Raw genomic sequence first — 17832 nt, 5'->3', positions numbered from 1 at the left:
AAAGCATTTAAAAATCCTAAAGGAGAATCTTAGGAGAGAGGGGACAATAGAAATGGGAAACAATGAGGCAGTGGAAAAGCAAGGAAAAATTCATGAAAGTGGAACTAGAGGTTGTTTCTATGAGAAAATATGTAAAGCCATGAAAACTGCAGGAGTGAAGAAAGATTCAGGCACATTCAGGTTCTCACAGCTCCAAGGTTCCAGCTTACTAGTAGCAATAGAAAAGCTCTCTGAAAAACATGCTAGCTTTGAATAATTACTTTGTGTCAGACCACTTGTGGAACAAATCCAGGTACTGTTTAAGTCAAATTCACATTTCACCACTGTTACGCAAACACAGTGGAGTATGTTTCACTCACTGAAATACGTTACACCTCATGCACCCCATTTTCTTAGTGATCTATGAAGTGCTTTCTAGGAATATAAATTTTGAAACCACATTATTCCTTCCCCTCCACATGGAAAGATGCAATATTGACTTTGGCAGCCACATCAAGAGTTCAATGACCAGTTCAGGCATAGGCGTCTCTCCAGTAAGCTCCTCTAATTATGTTTTTAAAAATTACTGTTGTTTTTATATTATTGCTAATGTTCCTTTCCCTTGAGGGGCTTGAAGAATCTCGTGAGGCATAAGGAAGCAGGAATGAACACGGAGGCACATAGAGACTGTAGTCTGCGAGAGCTTGCTGTGGTTACAGCATACTTCTTGGGCCCTGAAGAACTTCCATGCTTTTCATGAGGGCCCTAAGGGAACTCTGAGATCTTGGCTGATGGACATCCAGGGGCCACCCCAGTGCAGAAAGATAAGCCTGGGTCCATATTAGACAGAAAGGCAATGGAACAGACAGGAGCTAGAACAGGGTAGAGAACACTGTCCACTAGTTGTAAGGAAAGTGCTTGAAGCCAGCTGGGGTGAGGACACGACATCTGCTACCAGGCAAGAGTTTATCTACAGCCATGCTTTTAAACTTCTCATTATGACCACTAATCATATTGACCTTTCTTACAAGTCGCAATGATTGAACAGCCTTAACTCATCCATTACACCCAAACTAAAGTCTTTACATTGCCAGTGCTGAGTGTGTGATAGATGTTCAGTGTCACAGGCACTCTCATCTCTCCCCACTGAATGGGCAGGCAGATGGGCCAGTGTTAGCAGCCCTCAAGGGCAGGTAACATGAACTGCTCTTTACTCTCTCTAAAATGGTGAGTCCTACCCAAGAAGATACACCCCTACATCATTGACAAGGCAAGCTTGAGTTCATATACCATGTCCAAGTGCCAGGCTATGGAAGGGGCAGCTTGAAACAAGTGTGAGCAGGAGATAGTGGAGAGATGCACAGATATTTCAACAGAAAATCCTGCATTTGGCAGAAAACTGTAAACTTTCTTGTGTGAGATGCTATGAATTATTGCCAGCTGATCTGAGACATAGCTGGATTGAGCTGAAGGAGGGCTTTGGCAAGGAAACAATTTGGAAACAAGACCTGGAGTATATTTTTTTTTCATTTATTTGTCTCCTTTTCCCTCTCTGAGTGAAAACACCACAAATAGCTTAGATTTAGGGCACAGTATTCCCATCTTTGCAAGCATACCTAGCAATGTATCATCTGCTCAATGGAATGTTTTGGTCTCTAAAGCACTGCAATGTTTTCAAAAGCTGTTTGGTGAGAACCAGTAATATATACACTAAATCTCTGGCACGTGTAGTTAGGGACACTAAATGCCTTCACCTCCAGACAGTTCACAAAATGAGATTATAGCTGTGTTGTTGAATGTGTTTGAAAGATAACACAGCAAAGGGAGCCTAAATCAGCACATGGGCAATGTGCCCAAGAGTAACATTTAAGAGAGTAAGCAGTAAAACAACATCATAATGAGTTTTCTGCATTTCTTGGCAGGTTGTGTTTCAAGTTTGAAGCACTTACCAGCAGGTGCTGTGGCAGTTTTTGGTGCTGGAAGTAAGCTCCTGCGTGGAGTGGCTGTGTTGCTCGATACCTGTGCTGTGCTCTTGCTGCTCCCCTTGGGAACATCTTTAGAAGGTGCAGGTGCCTTAGGAGTGGTTTGCTCTTCATTTCCAAAGCTGGAACCTGCAGGAAACCAAAATTGCTCTAATTATAAATTCATAAAAAATGTATGTGAACTGTGGCATACAACTGAGCTTGTATCAGCAATTATAATCTACAAAGCCATATTCTCTTTGTGGCTTGGGCTGAGTTACATGAACTTTCTGCATGGTTATGTAGAAATAATGAGTTCCTATCAACTTAAACATTGAGTCTTGGCAGCTGTTGGAGTCTGTCTCTAGCAGAAGCTTAATACCTGCTTTTTTGCTCTAGCTCCATAAAGGTATCTGGCTGCAAGGCTCATAAGGAAACCAAGGAATTTCAAGTATCTGGGTGGACGAGTTGTTTTGGCTTTGCAGCTGCTACAGGAGTCGCCCTACACAGTTACCCTAACACTTGGGAGTTGCCGGTTGTTAAGTAATGGGCAATAGACTGGCTCAGTGGTGCAAGGAACCAAATTCTCCTACCCAGAAGGGATTTCCCACAAACAGCCCTCAGACAACACTCAGACATTCGAATAATAAAATGAAAAACAAACAAACAAACATCTGCCTTAACTCTCACATCCACTTTAATCATAGTCTCATAATGAACCTCAGGTTGCCAAGGTTTCCAGTTTATATTGACTTCTTTCAAAACCTCTAATGGGTTTGGTTTTCTCCTGCATTTGCTATGGGGGAATAATGACATGTAGGCTCCTTGTAGATATAAAGAAACCAATCTTTTTTTTTAGCGTTGGAAAAAGGCAAAGATGGACTGTCTTCTTTATCTATCGAGTAGGAAGCCTAAGAGGAGCAAAAGATTATAGCGTCTGGACTTGAACATTTGCAGAAGGATGAATATTTCGTTTGAAAAAAAATGAGTGGAGATAGTGTCAAGAAATACATAGGATTTTATTTTAAAAGGCTATAATTTTTATTCCCATTATTTTAAAAAGATACAATCCAATACTATTTAGGTATTGCCTGCAGGAAAATGATAACATTATTTTAATAATTGGCTTGTCCAAGTCTTCAGTATTTTTAAGAGGTAGGCTTCTTAAATGTGCGCAAGTAAAGCAGAGATTTTATTTTGCCTTTCTTACCGAAAATCCATTAGAAAAAAGTGTAAGTTGGAAAAGAAAATCCTCTTTTCTGATAAAAGAAGAATGTACCTTTTGGCTCTGACAAAACAGTTCAAGTTTTGCTGTGTATTTAAGGCTGCTTGCATATAAGTTTTAATTTAAAGAACGTATCTGCGGTATACATGGACTTCTACAAACACATTTGACCTTTGTCAAGTGACATTAAAAATTTAAACAAAAGAGTGTACTGTACTCTACACAGCAACAGGAAAACCTGAAGCATTACTCACATTTACACTGCTCTGCATGTAACAACTCCCCATTGTTTTATATCCAAAGTATACAGATTTATTTTTTTTTCACCTGTGTTACAAACATTTAAGATTATGTTCTGAATTATCTGCTGACAAAACCCTGCTGACTTCAGTAAAGTCACATCAGCAGAAAATCCAGCCCCGCCTGACCCAGTCTCCTCTGCAGTGGTACAGGAGGACACCTCTACCAGGTGCCAGGGAGAAGTTACAGCATGTGTGTTCACCTCAGCCTGTCTTAATTGTACTCCAGAAGTTACTCCTGAAGTGGTCTCAGATACGTGTTGGTTTGGGTAGCACTGTTTGTAGAAAATTCTTTTCTTTCCTCAGCTTAGAAGTTTAAATTGCAGGCACTAATCTTGATGAGCAAATTATTCCTATTTTTCACAGTTAAATGCCATTCAAGTGCTCTTTAAAGGAAACCCTTTATTCTCTATTGTGAAATCTATTACACGGAGAACATTTCAACTCACAAATCTGACTAAATGGAAGCAATTTCTGCGTTGAAGAACAAGGTGTCCAGGGGAGTTACATAACCTCTTATTAAAAAAAGAAGGTAAAAAGGTTTTCTAGGTATTGAAGATGAAGTGCTGCCAGCTACGAACACTTTTGCTGTCTGAAACACAGGATAAGAGGTCTGCTTATAGAGAAATGAGTGTGTGTGTGTGTGTGTGTGTGTGTGTGTGTGTGTGTGTGTGTGTAAAGCTGACAAACACGGCCTCATCAAGTTTCCTGAATCAGAAACGCCTGGAGAGCTGGTCATGCACCTCACGCTACGGCTGGACAAACCCCTTCAAAAACGAAGAAAAAAAGCCATTCAGCTTTTGATCTTTCAGTAAAAAATGGACTCGAGGGGACAAGGTGCATAGCTGTATGGGTGTGCGTGGCAAGGTGTCGAGGGCTGCAGGGGAGTCCTGCATCGGGAGAAAACACTGCCTCAGGGCAGAGCTGCCCTGCAGTGAGGAGTGAGCAATGAAGTGTGAGAAGCACCCCTGCAAGCGCCAGGGTCAGAGAAAGGAGGGGGAAGGAGGTGCTCCTGCAGTCCCCAGGGAAGACTGTGGTAAAGCAGGTATTTCCCTGCAGCTTGTGGAGAGGACAACGGTGGAGCAGATATTCACACTGCAGCCCATGGAGGACACCACATGAGAGCAAGCGGACATGTCCTGAAGGAAGCTGCAGCCTGTGGAAAGCCCTCTCAGGAGCAGGCTCCTAGCAGAAGCTATGGCCTCTGGAGAGGACCCCATGAAGGACAGACTGCAGCCTGTGGTAAAGACCGGGAGCAGGGAATAGTGTGAGAAGGAAGAAAAGTGTTGAAGAGGATCTATTATGAACTGACTGCAACTGCACTTCCCCATGTCCCCTGCATTGCTCAATGGAGGAGGTGGAAGAGCTGGGAAAGAAGTGAAGTTGAACCTGGGAAGAAGGGGTGGATGGGAAGCTGGTTTAGTTGTTTGGGTTTTTCCTCTGTTTCTCACCATTCAACTCTATTTTAATTGGAAATAAATAATTTTCACCAAGTTGAGTATGTTCTGGCTGTGACAGCAGCTGGTAAAGGATTTCCTTGTTTTTCTCTCTAGCCATGAGCTTTTTCACCTCATTTTCTTCCCCATCCTGCTAAGGAAGGGTAGTAAGAGCTGCTGGGTGGGGATCTGGCAGCTATCCATAATAATATCAGTATCTCCGGGATTTGCTGAGGTAAGTTAATATTTAACGTAAAAGACAGTATCTCCCACTTTCTTCTTCACTTGGAGATGGAGTTTAGAAAGAGACAGTGGGGTACAGCAACACATAATATACCCAAACCCCCAAATGTTTGCTGCTCCCATGGATATCACTAGGACAACATCTAGTTCCCCAGAAGCAGGGCAAGGTGATCTCCACCTTGCTACACATAGTGCTGTATTCCACTTTTCAAATTGCATTCAAAGAAGAAATTAAATTAAAGATCCAGGAAAATACATATTCCTCACGACTGAAGAGGAAAATAAAGGTTTTCAGTTACTTGGAGGAATTAATTTAGATTATTCATTAAATAAGATTATTCATCAGACGGTACTTGTTATCCATTACGAGATAATGCCTTCCACTCTTATCTGCAGCAGGTGAGTCAGTATCATCTGCCCTCCTAGAATACTCCTCATTTTTCAGTAAAAGCCTGTACCAAAACACCGATGTGCAGTGTGTGAACAGTTTCCAGGTGATTGTATTGTACCTCCTCCCTCCTACTCTTCTACTTTTGCATTCTGTCTAAAGGAGAGTCCTTGCTTGCCTTTGAGGCACCTGGTGAGTCATTTGGGTAAACACCCTGTATCTTTGCAGACTGTGCTCTATGAGCAGCAGCACTGCTGACTTTGCAGTGAAGTTTTTAACAGACTATTAACAATCTGCTGGAGCTAAAGGCCTTCAGCCTCACTTTTATAATCTTCTCACTATGAGCCCCAAGGAATCCTACTCTTCTACTTGTGAAAAAAAATACAAGGAAGAAGAAAGTTGTTTGAAGACTTGCAATTACTTTGGAGAGTCCCAGCTGCACCCACTCATCCCCTATGCTGTTCTGCCAGTAAAGACATGCAAGTAGTCAGGGCTGGCAATGTATTGTAGGCTATGTTTTCAAAGAAAACCATGACCAAAATCCCACTAGCTCCCAAATGGCTCAAGCCATCCTTTCTCCATATCTTCTACCCTCCTCTTTACCCTCTGTCCCTGCCCTGCAGCAGCTGACTTCATGGGCTCCTTGCTCTCAGAAAAAGAAGGCTCTCTTCTATGTGTCACTAGGAGTTTGTGCCTTTTGTATGTGTCCTTTTTCTGGAATTATTTACATGATTTATAAAAAGGCCTGGAAATATGGTATGACATTATATATTACCGTAAAACCAGCAGGAGTATGGGTAGGGCAGTTCTGCATTTGACAAGAAATTAATTAAGCCATGTTGTATGTCAGGTCTTGATCTGAGGGGAGGCAGCAGTAGGAAGGGCTGCTTTCTGGAGCCTCACAGCCACAGATTTCCATGCCTGCACTGAAGGGCAAGAAAATCTCCTTCTGTTGGAGAACTTGCTTCATTTCTAGAAAAAACAGCTTGTCTGGCAATGCCAAGGGGTCTCTGTCTTGCTGAGAAACAGGCCCCAAAAGAATATTAAAGCATGAGTGCAGCTGCTTCTGCAGCTCCCTGTCTCGTGGGCTGCAACATGAAGCCTATCGAAACGGACTGTTTCCAGCTCTTCAGAGTAGGTCAAGCGTTCACTATGCTGGCAACAGTCTTGGAGCAGGCAGCTGCCCACCTCAGCTGTAATCACACCTGAGACACTGGAAACATGCTGGCATCATGAGTGATCACTGAAGCATAAACATTAAGCCAGGGTAATAGCAAGCCCTTTCCATCTTAAGGATCCTCAGACACTACTTGACGTCAAGTTTAATGGCAGTGAAGGCATGTCTAGTTGTTGCAGCAGAGATCCCACTTCACATTTCTAAAGCACTTTCAAGTCACAAAACCCAACAGGCTTTAGAAATAATGAAGGAGTTGAGCCGCTTTCCAAACTCACACAGCAAAAGAATAGCAGAGACAGAGAGAGAAAGCAAGCAGGAAAGTCTGATGATGAATGACACTGGAATGACTCTTTTTCACCTGCAAAATATTGGGATGTATTATTCCTCTAAGTCTGATGAGGCTGTGCTTCTGTGCCTCAGTTTTCAAGCACAAATACAAACACAAAATGAAACTTAACACGATTGACATGGGTAATGATCTGATAAAGAAAACACCTAAACTCTTGCAAATAACTAGGTGATGTTCAAAGCAAAAAACCACAAGACACACTTTTCACTGAACTGGAGCATTTGTCCATCCTTCAGTTAATGTCCACTCTTTATTTCTGATTTTTACTTATAAAGTGGTAGTTTTTCTAGATTGATTACAAGATATGCAACTGTCAGCTGAGTTTTTTATTTCACAATTTTAAGGGTTACTGTTTTAAAGTCCAACGCTATATATTTCAATGTAACATTTCACAGTGTAATCATCAAGAGACACAACTGAATGTACAGCTCTGTAGCTTTAGCTGACCATGTGGTACAATGTGATCATTAGACCTGAGGGGTTACTATGCTATTATGATGTTATGATGGTAGACAAGATTACTAGCCAGCTAATTTGTTGGGGGTTTTTTGTCTTTGCTGGGAGCCAGTACCTGTTATTCCCTGATACAACAAGCTAAATATGGTACGTATCAAGGACAAACTGATGACAGGTTTCTTTTCTGACCAAAACAAAATGAGGTTTAAGGATTGATGATCATACAGTTCTTAAACCTAGCTTAATTACCCTATAGTATTTTTTCCTATTGCATTTTTTTTTTGGCTCAGACAAAAGTGTTTGAGCAATAGTGCCCTGTAACATATCTATTTTAAAGGAGTTTTGGACATGCCCACATGCTTTTATAGAAGCTGATTTTTCATAAGTCTTAGCATTTTAAACTGTAACCTGAACTTTGTATTTTGAGCTTAGTAACTTCTACCAAATCAGGAGCCAATCTGAAGCACCTTTTAGCACAGTAGCCAGCTCGCTGAATTTGGAAGGCTTTGGGTCACTGCACTTCAGGCAATTACCTCTGAAACAGCCCTTTCACTGCTAGGGAGGGAGTTTGGTGCCATCAGTGATGATTAATGACAGCTATGTGATCAGTCATGACTTTTGTACACTACCACTTACGTCTGTAAGAGGTTGCCACATGTCTGCCCTCCTCCTTGTGCTCTCCAAACGTAAAGCCAAGCATCCTTCTCCTGTGACACCTGCTGTCAGATGGTTTTGGTCCCTCAGATCTGGCCATGCAGACAGTTGTTGGAGTACTGGAAGGATGGGAACCCTGCAAAGTTCAGCACCACAAGAGCTGCAAAAGCACCACTGTTCAGCGGTGCTAGCAGGCTCTTTCACCTCCAGCTGCCCATTACAGCTTCTGCAGCTGTAGGCTGGGTCCTGCACTTCTAGGTAATCCAGGCAAGCAAAATACAGAGGTAGAGGGAGGCATCACCTGTTCAGGCTGTGCTTTCCTAAGTCAGCTGGCAGTTGCACTTCCAGCATTGGCAGCAGTAGGGCATTCCAGTAAGGCAGCATTGGCAACCCTATTCAAGGCAGGATGCCGTTGCAGGTATGGCTTTTAGCTTAGGCTTGGTCTGTCAGGCTGTGCCTACATTGCTAAATAAAAGCTGGACAAGTGATGTAGGCTGGTTCATCCTGACACCACTCAGGCTAACTGTAGCAGCTTTTCTTGAGAGAGTGAAAGCAGTAAACCACAGTCATGGTGTGGAGAGCAGGGTGAGGCATCAGGAGACTGGGCTTAGTCTGGCTTCCAGGCTCTCCCCAGCTCATCAGCACAACTGGTGCTCCCAGCCCATGGCAAAGGAGCCCATTCAGCTTAGCTTCACCTGCAGCAAAGTGGATGTAAAAGAGGTGAAGATGTTTTGCCTCTGCCAAGCAGAATTGAAACTCCTTCCTTTACATGTTTTGGGATTTTTGAAATCTGAATTAATTTCTGTGGCACAGACCCATCTTCATTGTCCTTCATACATAATAGATAGTAGAAATAGACCCTTCTGCTGATGCACCTACTTGTATCAATGCTAACTTACTCATTTCACCTCACCATCTAGAATACACATTTTAGGACACATCTAAACAGTTTTCTTATTTGAGTGGAGTTACATGCTGCTCCTTACTGAGGTGTTACAACCCTCATTGGTCAAGAAGAAAATATAGCACAAAGTAAAACATCTGTATGTGTTAGTGGGAGTTGCAGACAACTTGCTGACAATGCCACACTTTGGAGTGATGCAACACATTGCATTTGAGCTCTTGTGAAAGTTTACATCTCTACCATGCAAGTTGAGCGTTTCATTATGTAATAAAATCCCACCATATGTTGGTGGTGGCTTTGCCTACCACTGGTGGATTGTACAGCTGCTTGGCTAGCTGAGCTTGTTTGTATAGCTGGCTAATTAAAGCCCCATAGGGTATAGAGTGAAGACAGGGTAGTATTTTGCTGATCAATCATGTTGTCAGGAAGGATAACATATGGTTATTGGAGTCTTGCCAAAGATATCCGAACTATGCAGACATTTTGAAATGGACCCAAGACATCACTGTGTATCCGCCTTCTGAAAGGGCCACCTCCTGACACCACTTGGACCCGTATTGTCCAAAGAGCATTCATGACCAAATCTGCACAGTTTTACTTTAGGTATTCAGCATTCATACACTCTCTTATGGAGGAGATAGATAAATGCAGGTCCAAGGACCACTTCTTCCCCTTATTGCCCAGCATAGTAGTTATCTGTACTGCAACAACTCCCAGGCACTACAGAGCTGTCAAAGTAAGACCAAACGTTAATGGCATTTTTGACAAAGACATATCTAGATTCCAGTGAACTCAGCTGCCAGAACGGCCCCTGGAATCACCAGTGGTTGCCCTACAACCAGAAGGAAGATACAGATAACATCCATTTTCTAACACCACTAAAGCATTAATGACACGTATCAAGATACTTGGGGGGAATTTTCCTCGTTAGGAAGATTTAGATGTTCCTGGGTAGTACTTCAGTTACAGCATTCACATTTCTAGAAACACCAGTGCTGTAACATGGTGTGTGCTCATGACCATCTGCTCTAATGGCACCATGCCTGCTTCTGAAGTGGCATGCCAGTTTTAACAGGGCACAGGCACCCATGAAAGATAGGATTTGAAGTGGCATCTGCTCTGCAAGAAGTTCCTCCTGATGGCAAGTGCCAAATTAGATCTACATGCGTTATTATAAGAAATGACATCTGTTGACACTTATAGCATTATATCATCCACAAATGCCTCTTTCCTGGAATTGCTGTTTCTAATTTGCTTGAGCACTGGCTTGGAGTGCCGTATTGGGACACTTAAAGGAAAATAATCCTTAGTAAAAGTGTTAATGACGTTCCAATGGTATTAATGAATTTCCATCAGCTTTAGCAATCCATACTGGATGCCACAGCTCACCAGACTCGGAGGGGTTAAGCAGCACCCTAACAACTTTCAGCACTTAAAGTCTGGTAGCATTCAGTCCTGCCCCTCCCTTCCAAGACACAATAAGGTGTGTGCTACAGTTTACGTGGAATTATACTAGATCAAAGAGCTAGTAAATGCATCTGCTTCCCTCCTTGGCATAATGATGACTTCAGAGCATGCAGTATGGGCTAAGGAGATGTCATACTGAAACCTCAAGGATGGAAGAGCCCTAGAGAATCTCCAGTTAGTCACTAATTAATCGCATTTTATGAGCTCCGGCACAGATCCTCAAAGCTGTTTAGAAATTTAACTCCTATTCATTTCACATTCAAATTCGACTCACACTACTTATTCTTAACCACCATCCCAGCCCTGAAGGAGTTTTAAACCAACAGATGTCTCCATTTCAGAGTATGAAGGATGGAAGAGGCTGAGCAGAACCTGCCATGAATGCTGAGCAGTGATTTGGTTGGAGGATAAAAGTGGTGAGAGGCACCAAAGCTGCACTGTGCTTCAGAGATGGGCAGGGAGGCATCTAAGCAGTTCAGAGCACCCATTTGGTGTGCTCAGATCATGTTCATCTTCTTGGACAACATGCTGTTCAAGAAAAACATTTGCCCACCTTTTATAGAATAGCTGAGGTCAGCATGGCTGACTGGGATATACCTGAGCTTCCTTCTCCCACACCCCTGGAGTACGTCCCACCCAGGAGGTCCAACCATCTGTCCTGCTGGAGTTGAGACACTGTGCAGTAGTGGACAAAGAAAGAGGCAGGCGTGCCCTTGTTACTCATGTCCATACACAGAGTCACTCCTGCATCTTTTGGAAAACGATACATAAAACACAATGTTTGCCAATCCCCATGCCTAGAACAGCAAGAGTTTCCACAGCGGGAATGTATTCCTGCCTCTTCCCCCTGTGAGTGTATCTATCTCCTGCAATGAAAAGTGCAAACAAGAGTTTCAGGGCCATTAAAGCTTTCCAATTTTTTTGATCTCTTTGAATTTTCCTACTGGAAATTTTCCTACTGGTGGTATAGCCTTTTGAGAAATGTCACACGTATTTCTGTATGAGAACCTGCTTTTCCCAGTTAACTTTCACGAACTCCTTTGTAAGTAATCCACAATGTGCTCTGTGCCGCTCTGTGCTGGCTCCCATCTAGATTTGCGTTTTGTGGCTATTTTAGACATCCTACAGAAAAAAAAAAAATCTATATCAAAATAAAACTCTGATAAGAATTGATGTGTAGTCCAGAGTTTCAACAGTCAGAAAATGAGGAAAGCTTTCTATTTCCACATGCATTGCATATGCTGTCTTTTAAGGCTCCAAAAATAAGCTTGACCGGTTGAATTCTGCTGATTAAATGAGGTTTTCCTCACAAAATATCTAAATAGTTTGATCAAACCAGGTTTTGTTTTAGTAAATACTGTCAGTTATGAGGAGCTTGGAAATAAAACTGCAATTCAAAAACACCTGCAGAGAGAAACCCACAGGCAAAACAGGTGTCTTATAAATGGCATTATCCATGAAGAGTAAATATAAATTTTCAATTATGCAACCTGCTAAAAATTTCCCTCACCTCTTGCTTTCTATAAACAGGGCCTTCAGCGAATGCTTTTGATTAAAATTCAGTTATTTTGCAATAAGCTAATTTTACAATTAGTAATACTAACTGCTGTGACCCAGTGATCCGGTTAGATAAGTTTTACAAAGTGTTTTAGCTATGGTGGTGTTCCTAGGAACCGAAATAATTGAATCCAGTTGGCCCATAGTATTTTGCAGGGAACAGGTGTTTAGTTGCATTTATTTCACATAATGAAAGCTCTTAAATGTATATAAAATCAACATCCTGTTGAAACCCACAGAGCTTAAATAGAGGAGGTAGGTTTTTAAAAAGTGACAGTGCCTTTGTAGAACAAAGATCCTCAGGACTCTATTGAAATGTCTATTGTAAATGGCATATGCCACAGAGAGAAAGAATAAATCTTCAGAAGCAGTTTGGCTTACTCAGTGAATCGTGTTTTGAACTAATGAACCTGGGGGGGTAGGGACCACAACTGCAACACCCATATATCCATAACCAACAGGGTGGATGAGTACTGAACCCAGGACAGTTTCATTTTGATATAAAGAGGAATTTTTTTTATAGTAAAAACAATCAATCACTGGAAGAACATCCCCAGAGACATGCCAGAGTCCCCATTGCCGGAGATTTTGAAGCTGTGATTGCACAGGGTGCTAGATAATCTCATCTAGGCTCCCTTCCCACAGAAGGTTGGACTAGATGATCTTTCAAGGCTCCTTCCAACCTGGGCTAGTCTGTGATTCTATGAAAGGTGAATAATAAACAAAGAACCCCAATTTTCAATGCCAGGCTTAAAATAAAGCCTATACACCACTACTTGCTCAGACAGTTGTAATATAAGTAGTATTATAATACCGTTTATAGTCTAGATATATACTTCTTGCTGGGGATGTAAATGTGAAAGATGCCAGCCTTCTGACTCAGAAGATAGAAATCTTCACTTCAGAGAGCAAACACAACATGCACAGCCTAGCATGAAATTCTTCATCCAATCGCAGGACCCCAGGGCTCTTGCCACATGCCCTGGCACTTGCCACATGCCCTGACATCAGGGACTGTTCTCTGAGCAAGTGGCTTTCATGGGCAGGAGCCATCTTACACCATGTCAGCATGTTACATCTGCTACTTTTATACAGATACTACAGTTATCTGACACAGTTTGGTTGGACTGAACCCATGTTCCTCTAAGGCTGTTCCAGTTCCATCAAGAGTTCATGCAATGCTCCTTGGAGCTGGCTGTTTTAATGTAACTTACACGTATCTGTGTTTAAACATATCTGAATACAAAAAGCGTTGAAGCTTTGCCATGATCAATACTTAGTTAGCCATAAAACCCCCAATCAATGCTTTTTAAACCAACTGGAAGTCCTCCTGTGGTTTTAAGCAACCCACAGGAGAGCTGGGAACCCTGAGGGTCCCTGACTACAGAGCCCATGGCCAATATGTGAAGGACCCAGGTAATTTCAGATTAGGCAATAAAACAGAAAGTATTGTGGTTGTTAATTGTGATTCTTCACATCTTCTGTCACAGCTAAATTCATGAGGGCCTCCTGGGACCATTCAGTGCTTGCAGGCTGAGGTCTTTTAAGGTTTTGTGTATTTGGCTGGATTTTGCACTTAGATTGAGAAAGAAAGAGGTTACTTTGTTTTGCAAAAGTCTCTTATTTATAAGATTATGTTTCTAAATCCATAACTTCTGAAAAGCAAGGTCCTGATGCTACAAAGAGGCATAATTACCTGCACCCTTGCCATAGCTCTATTTTTAATTAGGACCTTTGAAGATAAATTCCTTGCCCATCTCTGACATGTGAAAACTGAAGTGCAGGATTAACCAGAAATATCCTATTAATTTCACCTCTGTATGAATCATCCCGTAGTTAAGACTTGTAAGGGACTACTTAAACGAAAGCTTTTTAATCATACATTTAGTATATGAGTTACTGAAATAGGAGAGCTTCTCATTTTGTACTATTTTAAATCCTAGAACATTCTTTTAAGACACCTGAAATTATTAACAGGAGGAAGAAGGGAGATGTGTATGTGGGTGTATGTGGGGAGTGGAGTGGGGGGGTGAATGAATGTGAAAGGGTTGTATTATTTTAAGGAGGCATAAAGTACATCTGTAAGTATGATCTGTAACGTTTTATACCAACACAAATAATGTGCTTTTGTATTTCAGGTACATTTAATTAACAGTGTGGGTATTGTATAAGTGCAGAAATATTTAACCAGAGTTGTTGACTACTGGAAAACTGTAATTCAAGTGATTTCTATAGTACTTCAGTTGCAGGAAAATTATTCCAAAGCTCCTGTGGTCTTGAAGAGGAGTTGAATAGCTCTTAGCACTGCTAACAATGGCAGAGGCCTCAGGAGAGTTGAAGTGTCAGATCTGCCTTGGAGAGTCTCCTATATTGCTTTGCTGGCTCTGCAGAGTTTTAGTCTCCTCCACTGTGGCACAATCTGACAGGACCACCACATGCCCTTGGTGTTTCTCTTACAATCCTGGGCCCTGAAGGCAGGTGGCTATGTGAAATTCTCAACTGCTATAACTGTAAAAGAAACTTCTACTCCTTTTTTTTCCCCCCCTCCTTCTTCAGCACAGAAAGATGCTTGAGATGCATCTCCAAGATCTTCCCTTTAAAGAAATATCCTGGGGCTTTTTGCAAGTGCCTGAGCACTGATACTGCATTACATTACTGTGATAACATGCAGGTTAAAGGTGCATTTACTCTGAGAAGTACTTAAAAGGCTCCTCCTTCTCTCAGTTAAACATGATAAACATGATAAACAAAGATCTCAGGCCATCTGAGTCCTAATCCCTGACATTTAAACATGTGGGTAGTAGAACAGCTCTGGAGCACTGATATTGAAGATAAAGAAGGGGGCTTTTAGAGGAGACAGAGCAGGTTTCCTACTGCGGAAAGGTCAATATTGATTAAAACTCTGTGTATTTTCTTTGTAAACTCTTTAGGATCATGGAGACAAGAATACCCACCAAACCTGTCTGTGTCTTTATACAAAATTCCTAAGTGCCATGGTTGTAGGAGGGAGTGGAAGATATTGCTGAGGCTTTTTACAGAAAAGGTATTACTTCTTTCTACATTAAGATTAGAAAATGTATATATGAGAACTGATTTCACTAGGACCTAGACAGAATACAAGCTTTTATTTTGTTACCTTTTACTTTATGTGTTGAAATCTCAGTAGTCAGTAGAGAGTAACACAAGTGAGCACAAATGATTTACATGCTGGTGGAGAAAAAGGGGAAAGAAAGAGTTGCTGTTCTCTACCTGAATTCTCCAAACAGCCTTCAAGGAAGAATAGTCCAGCCTATCCCAGATATACACTCCATATCCCCAACTCTGCTTGCAAGTGAGGGAAGGATGCAGTGTCACAAGGAAGTGTTGTTGGAAGAGTGAACTACAACTATTGACCAAAAATAAGACAGATCCTCTCCTCATCTTTTGTCACCTTCATCATCTTTTCTTTGTGACCTAAATGACAGTAGATCGCAAATTTGACATACCTGAAGACGCTGCAAGTTTCAGCTGCTGTCTTCTATTCAGATTCTTTCCCTACAAAGGGAGCAGAGAACCTGCAGTATGACCCTGTAGTCAGTGTCCTGTGGTCACCATTACAAGATATCTTCTGCAGATTCAGACCTCAGACTATTTGCTGTCAAGATTTTTCTTCACACCAAAATATGGAATTAAGTATGTGATGTCTTAGAAAGACAGTATTTTGTCTGTGTTAGAGACAAATCCTGGGCAGTCAGCCTAGCTTCTCCAGCACCATTTTGACATCGCTATTATATTAGCAAGACAGCTACGGAGATGGATTAATTGTAAATTGCTTGAAATTAAAGGTATTAGGTAAGTATTAGATACTGTTATAAAGAAAAAAGCTGTTCTGCAGATGAGGTGAGGTTTATCTGCTTTCATTTGTGCTTCATTTGTTAAAAGTCACCCCTAACCAAGCTTCCAGTGCCTGCAGTGCAATATCACAGTAGTCATTCATTAATGAACCCCACCTTTATCTTGACAGCTTCCATTTAAAACAGTGTGGCAACCACTGCTGTTTGCCTACAGAAGGTGAGGTGTGCTAAGTAATGAGTAATTCATGGGTGTAAATAGGAAGAGAATAAATTGTGCTTTAAAATATTTATAAAATGCCACGAGGGGTCTTACGAATTTTCAGGGCAAAACAACTAGCAAGTTATATTAACACTAAAAGTGGTTTAAAAATAAATTCTATTACATATATACACACATATATAGATATAAATCATACGCACACTCCTTTATTTAAAAGAATGGGAAATTTTGAAAATTAAAATTATTTGCATAAAGGATTTAAGAAGAAATATATGACACAAACCAGGAGTTTGGTCTGGATCTGGTAGCAATACTCCTCCATATATTTACCCCTTTAATAAACAATCCTGAGCTTACTCCAGTATTCTTTTAGCAGGAAGACAGGAAGAGAGATAATGTGGGAGCCCCCACAGTAGGCTTTTGGGTGGAGTTTGAAACCTGAGGCACCTGGCAGAGCACCAATGGAAGCTGCATTTGAGTAATCCATCTAGAACCCAAGCTGTGAAATCCCTGTTTCCTGACATGTATTTCCTGTATAGCCACATGCTGTTTCCCTTAAAGTGAAGCTGTTAATGGACATCTGGCGAGTGTGTGCATTAACATTACACATTTTGCACATTACAAAAGCAGATACTCAAACACTTGACATTTGATACGGTAAGCATGAACATTCGCATGTTACAGGTCCTTGCAAAGGGCTGGGTGTGAAAGTAACCAAGAATGACCTCCTTCTGCCAAGGCTGAGTTGACTTTGGGCTAATGGGTCTACTAGTTCTGCTAATTGGAGAGTTCACTTTCTTCATTCTTCTTTAAAAGCAAGAAGTAATCTGGAGTTATATTCTCTTGGAAACCTTGCAGTCCCATAGTGTGAGAAACTATTCTTGTCCAAATATGAGGTGGGCTCACGTTATTCACTATCTGCTGTTCAGGCTGCTGTAAAAGGACAGATTTTGTTGGTGCTGGTTTCAAACTGGATTGTGCCTCAATACTTGTGTCTCACAGCGTGCACTGAGAAGCCACTGTAGCTGGCACCCTTCCCTACATACAGCCTTACTGTCTGCTGGAGTTAATGAAAAATGAAAATATAGTGGAAAAGGGAGGAAAAGAAGACACATCCTTTGGGAATACTTCTGATACTCCATGTGATGGACAGTACTGCTTTATCTGTTCATGGCTTAGTGTGCACTTCATGCACAATAATTAGCTATAGTTTGTAGCAAAGAAGATGGCTGCTGTTGACCTGGGAGAGGGAGAAGTGATCTTGATCTGTGAAAGAAGGGTCATGTCTATGGAGAGGCAGGAAATGAAGAGTGACAATATGTCCTTGGAGACTCCTGAGGAAACAAACCAGCAGGGAGCAAGACTGCCAGGGCTTGCAGATGGCAATGTTCCCAGGCTGCCAGGGGCTGGCACAGCACAGGGAGTCACCAAAACCACTTGGACCAACCATGTGGAGGCAAGGGCCCATCTGCAAGGAAGTGAACAAGGTGATGTACTGGAACTAGATGATCTTAAGGTCTTTTCCAACCCTAACTGTTCTATGATTCTATGCATCTATTCATGCTTTGTTTAAACCTCTCTCAAATGGTTTTATTCCTAGCTGTGTTCTAACAAGCCTAATTTAAGGATCCAACACCCTTCAAATGGCCCATTCTGAAAAAGCTGCGGGCAACACACTGTCAAA

The 17832-nt window shown here is 41.7% G+C and overlaps 1 protein-coding gene across 1 annotated transcript in view; it reads right to left on the bottom strand.

Moving 5' to 3' along the window:
• MTUS2 (microtubule associated scaffold protein 2) overlaps positions 1-17832 on the bottom strand; it is a 169697-nt gene that overhangs the window by 67570 nt on the left and 84295 nt on the right. Inside the window, exon 4 of the mRNA XM_057410384.1 lies at positions 1929-2090. Within this exon, the coding sequence (XP_057266367.1) occupies positions 1929-2090 (162 nt within the window). The remainder of the gene's footprint in view (positions 1-1928; positions 2091-17832) is intronic.

The sequence above is a fragment of the Pezoporus wallicus genome, unplaced genomic scaffold (assembly GCF_028554395.1).
Source record: "Pezoporus wallicus isolate ANWC-B61680 ecotype Strahan unplaced genomic scaffold, APGP_CSIRO_Pwel_v1 contig_1876, whole genome shotgun sequence".
Lineage (NCBI taxonomy): Eukaryota > Metazoa > Chordata > Aves > Psittaciformes > Psittacidae > Pezoporus > Pezoporus wallicus.
The sequence above is the reverse complement of the archived record's forward strand: the minus strand, read 5'-3'. Positions and strand labels throughout refer to the sequence as shown.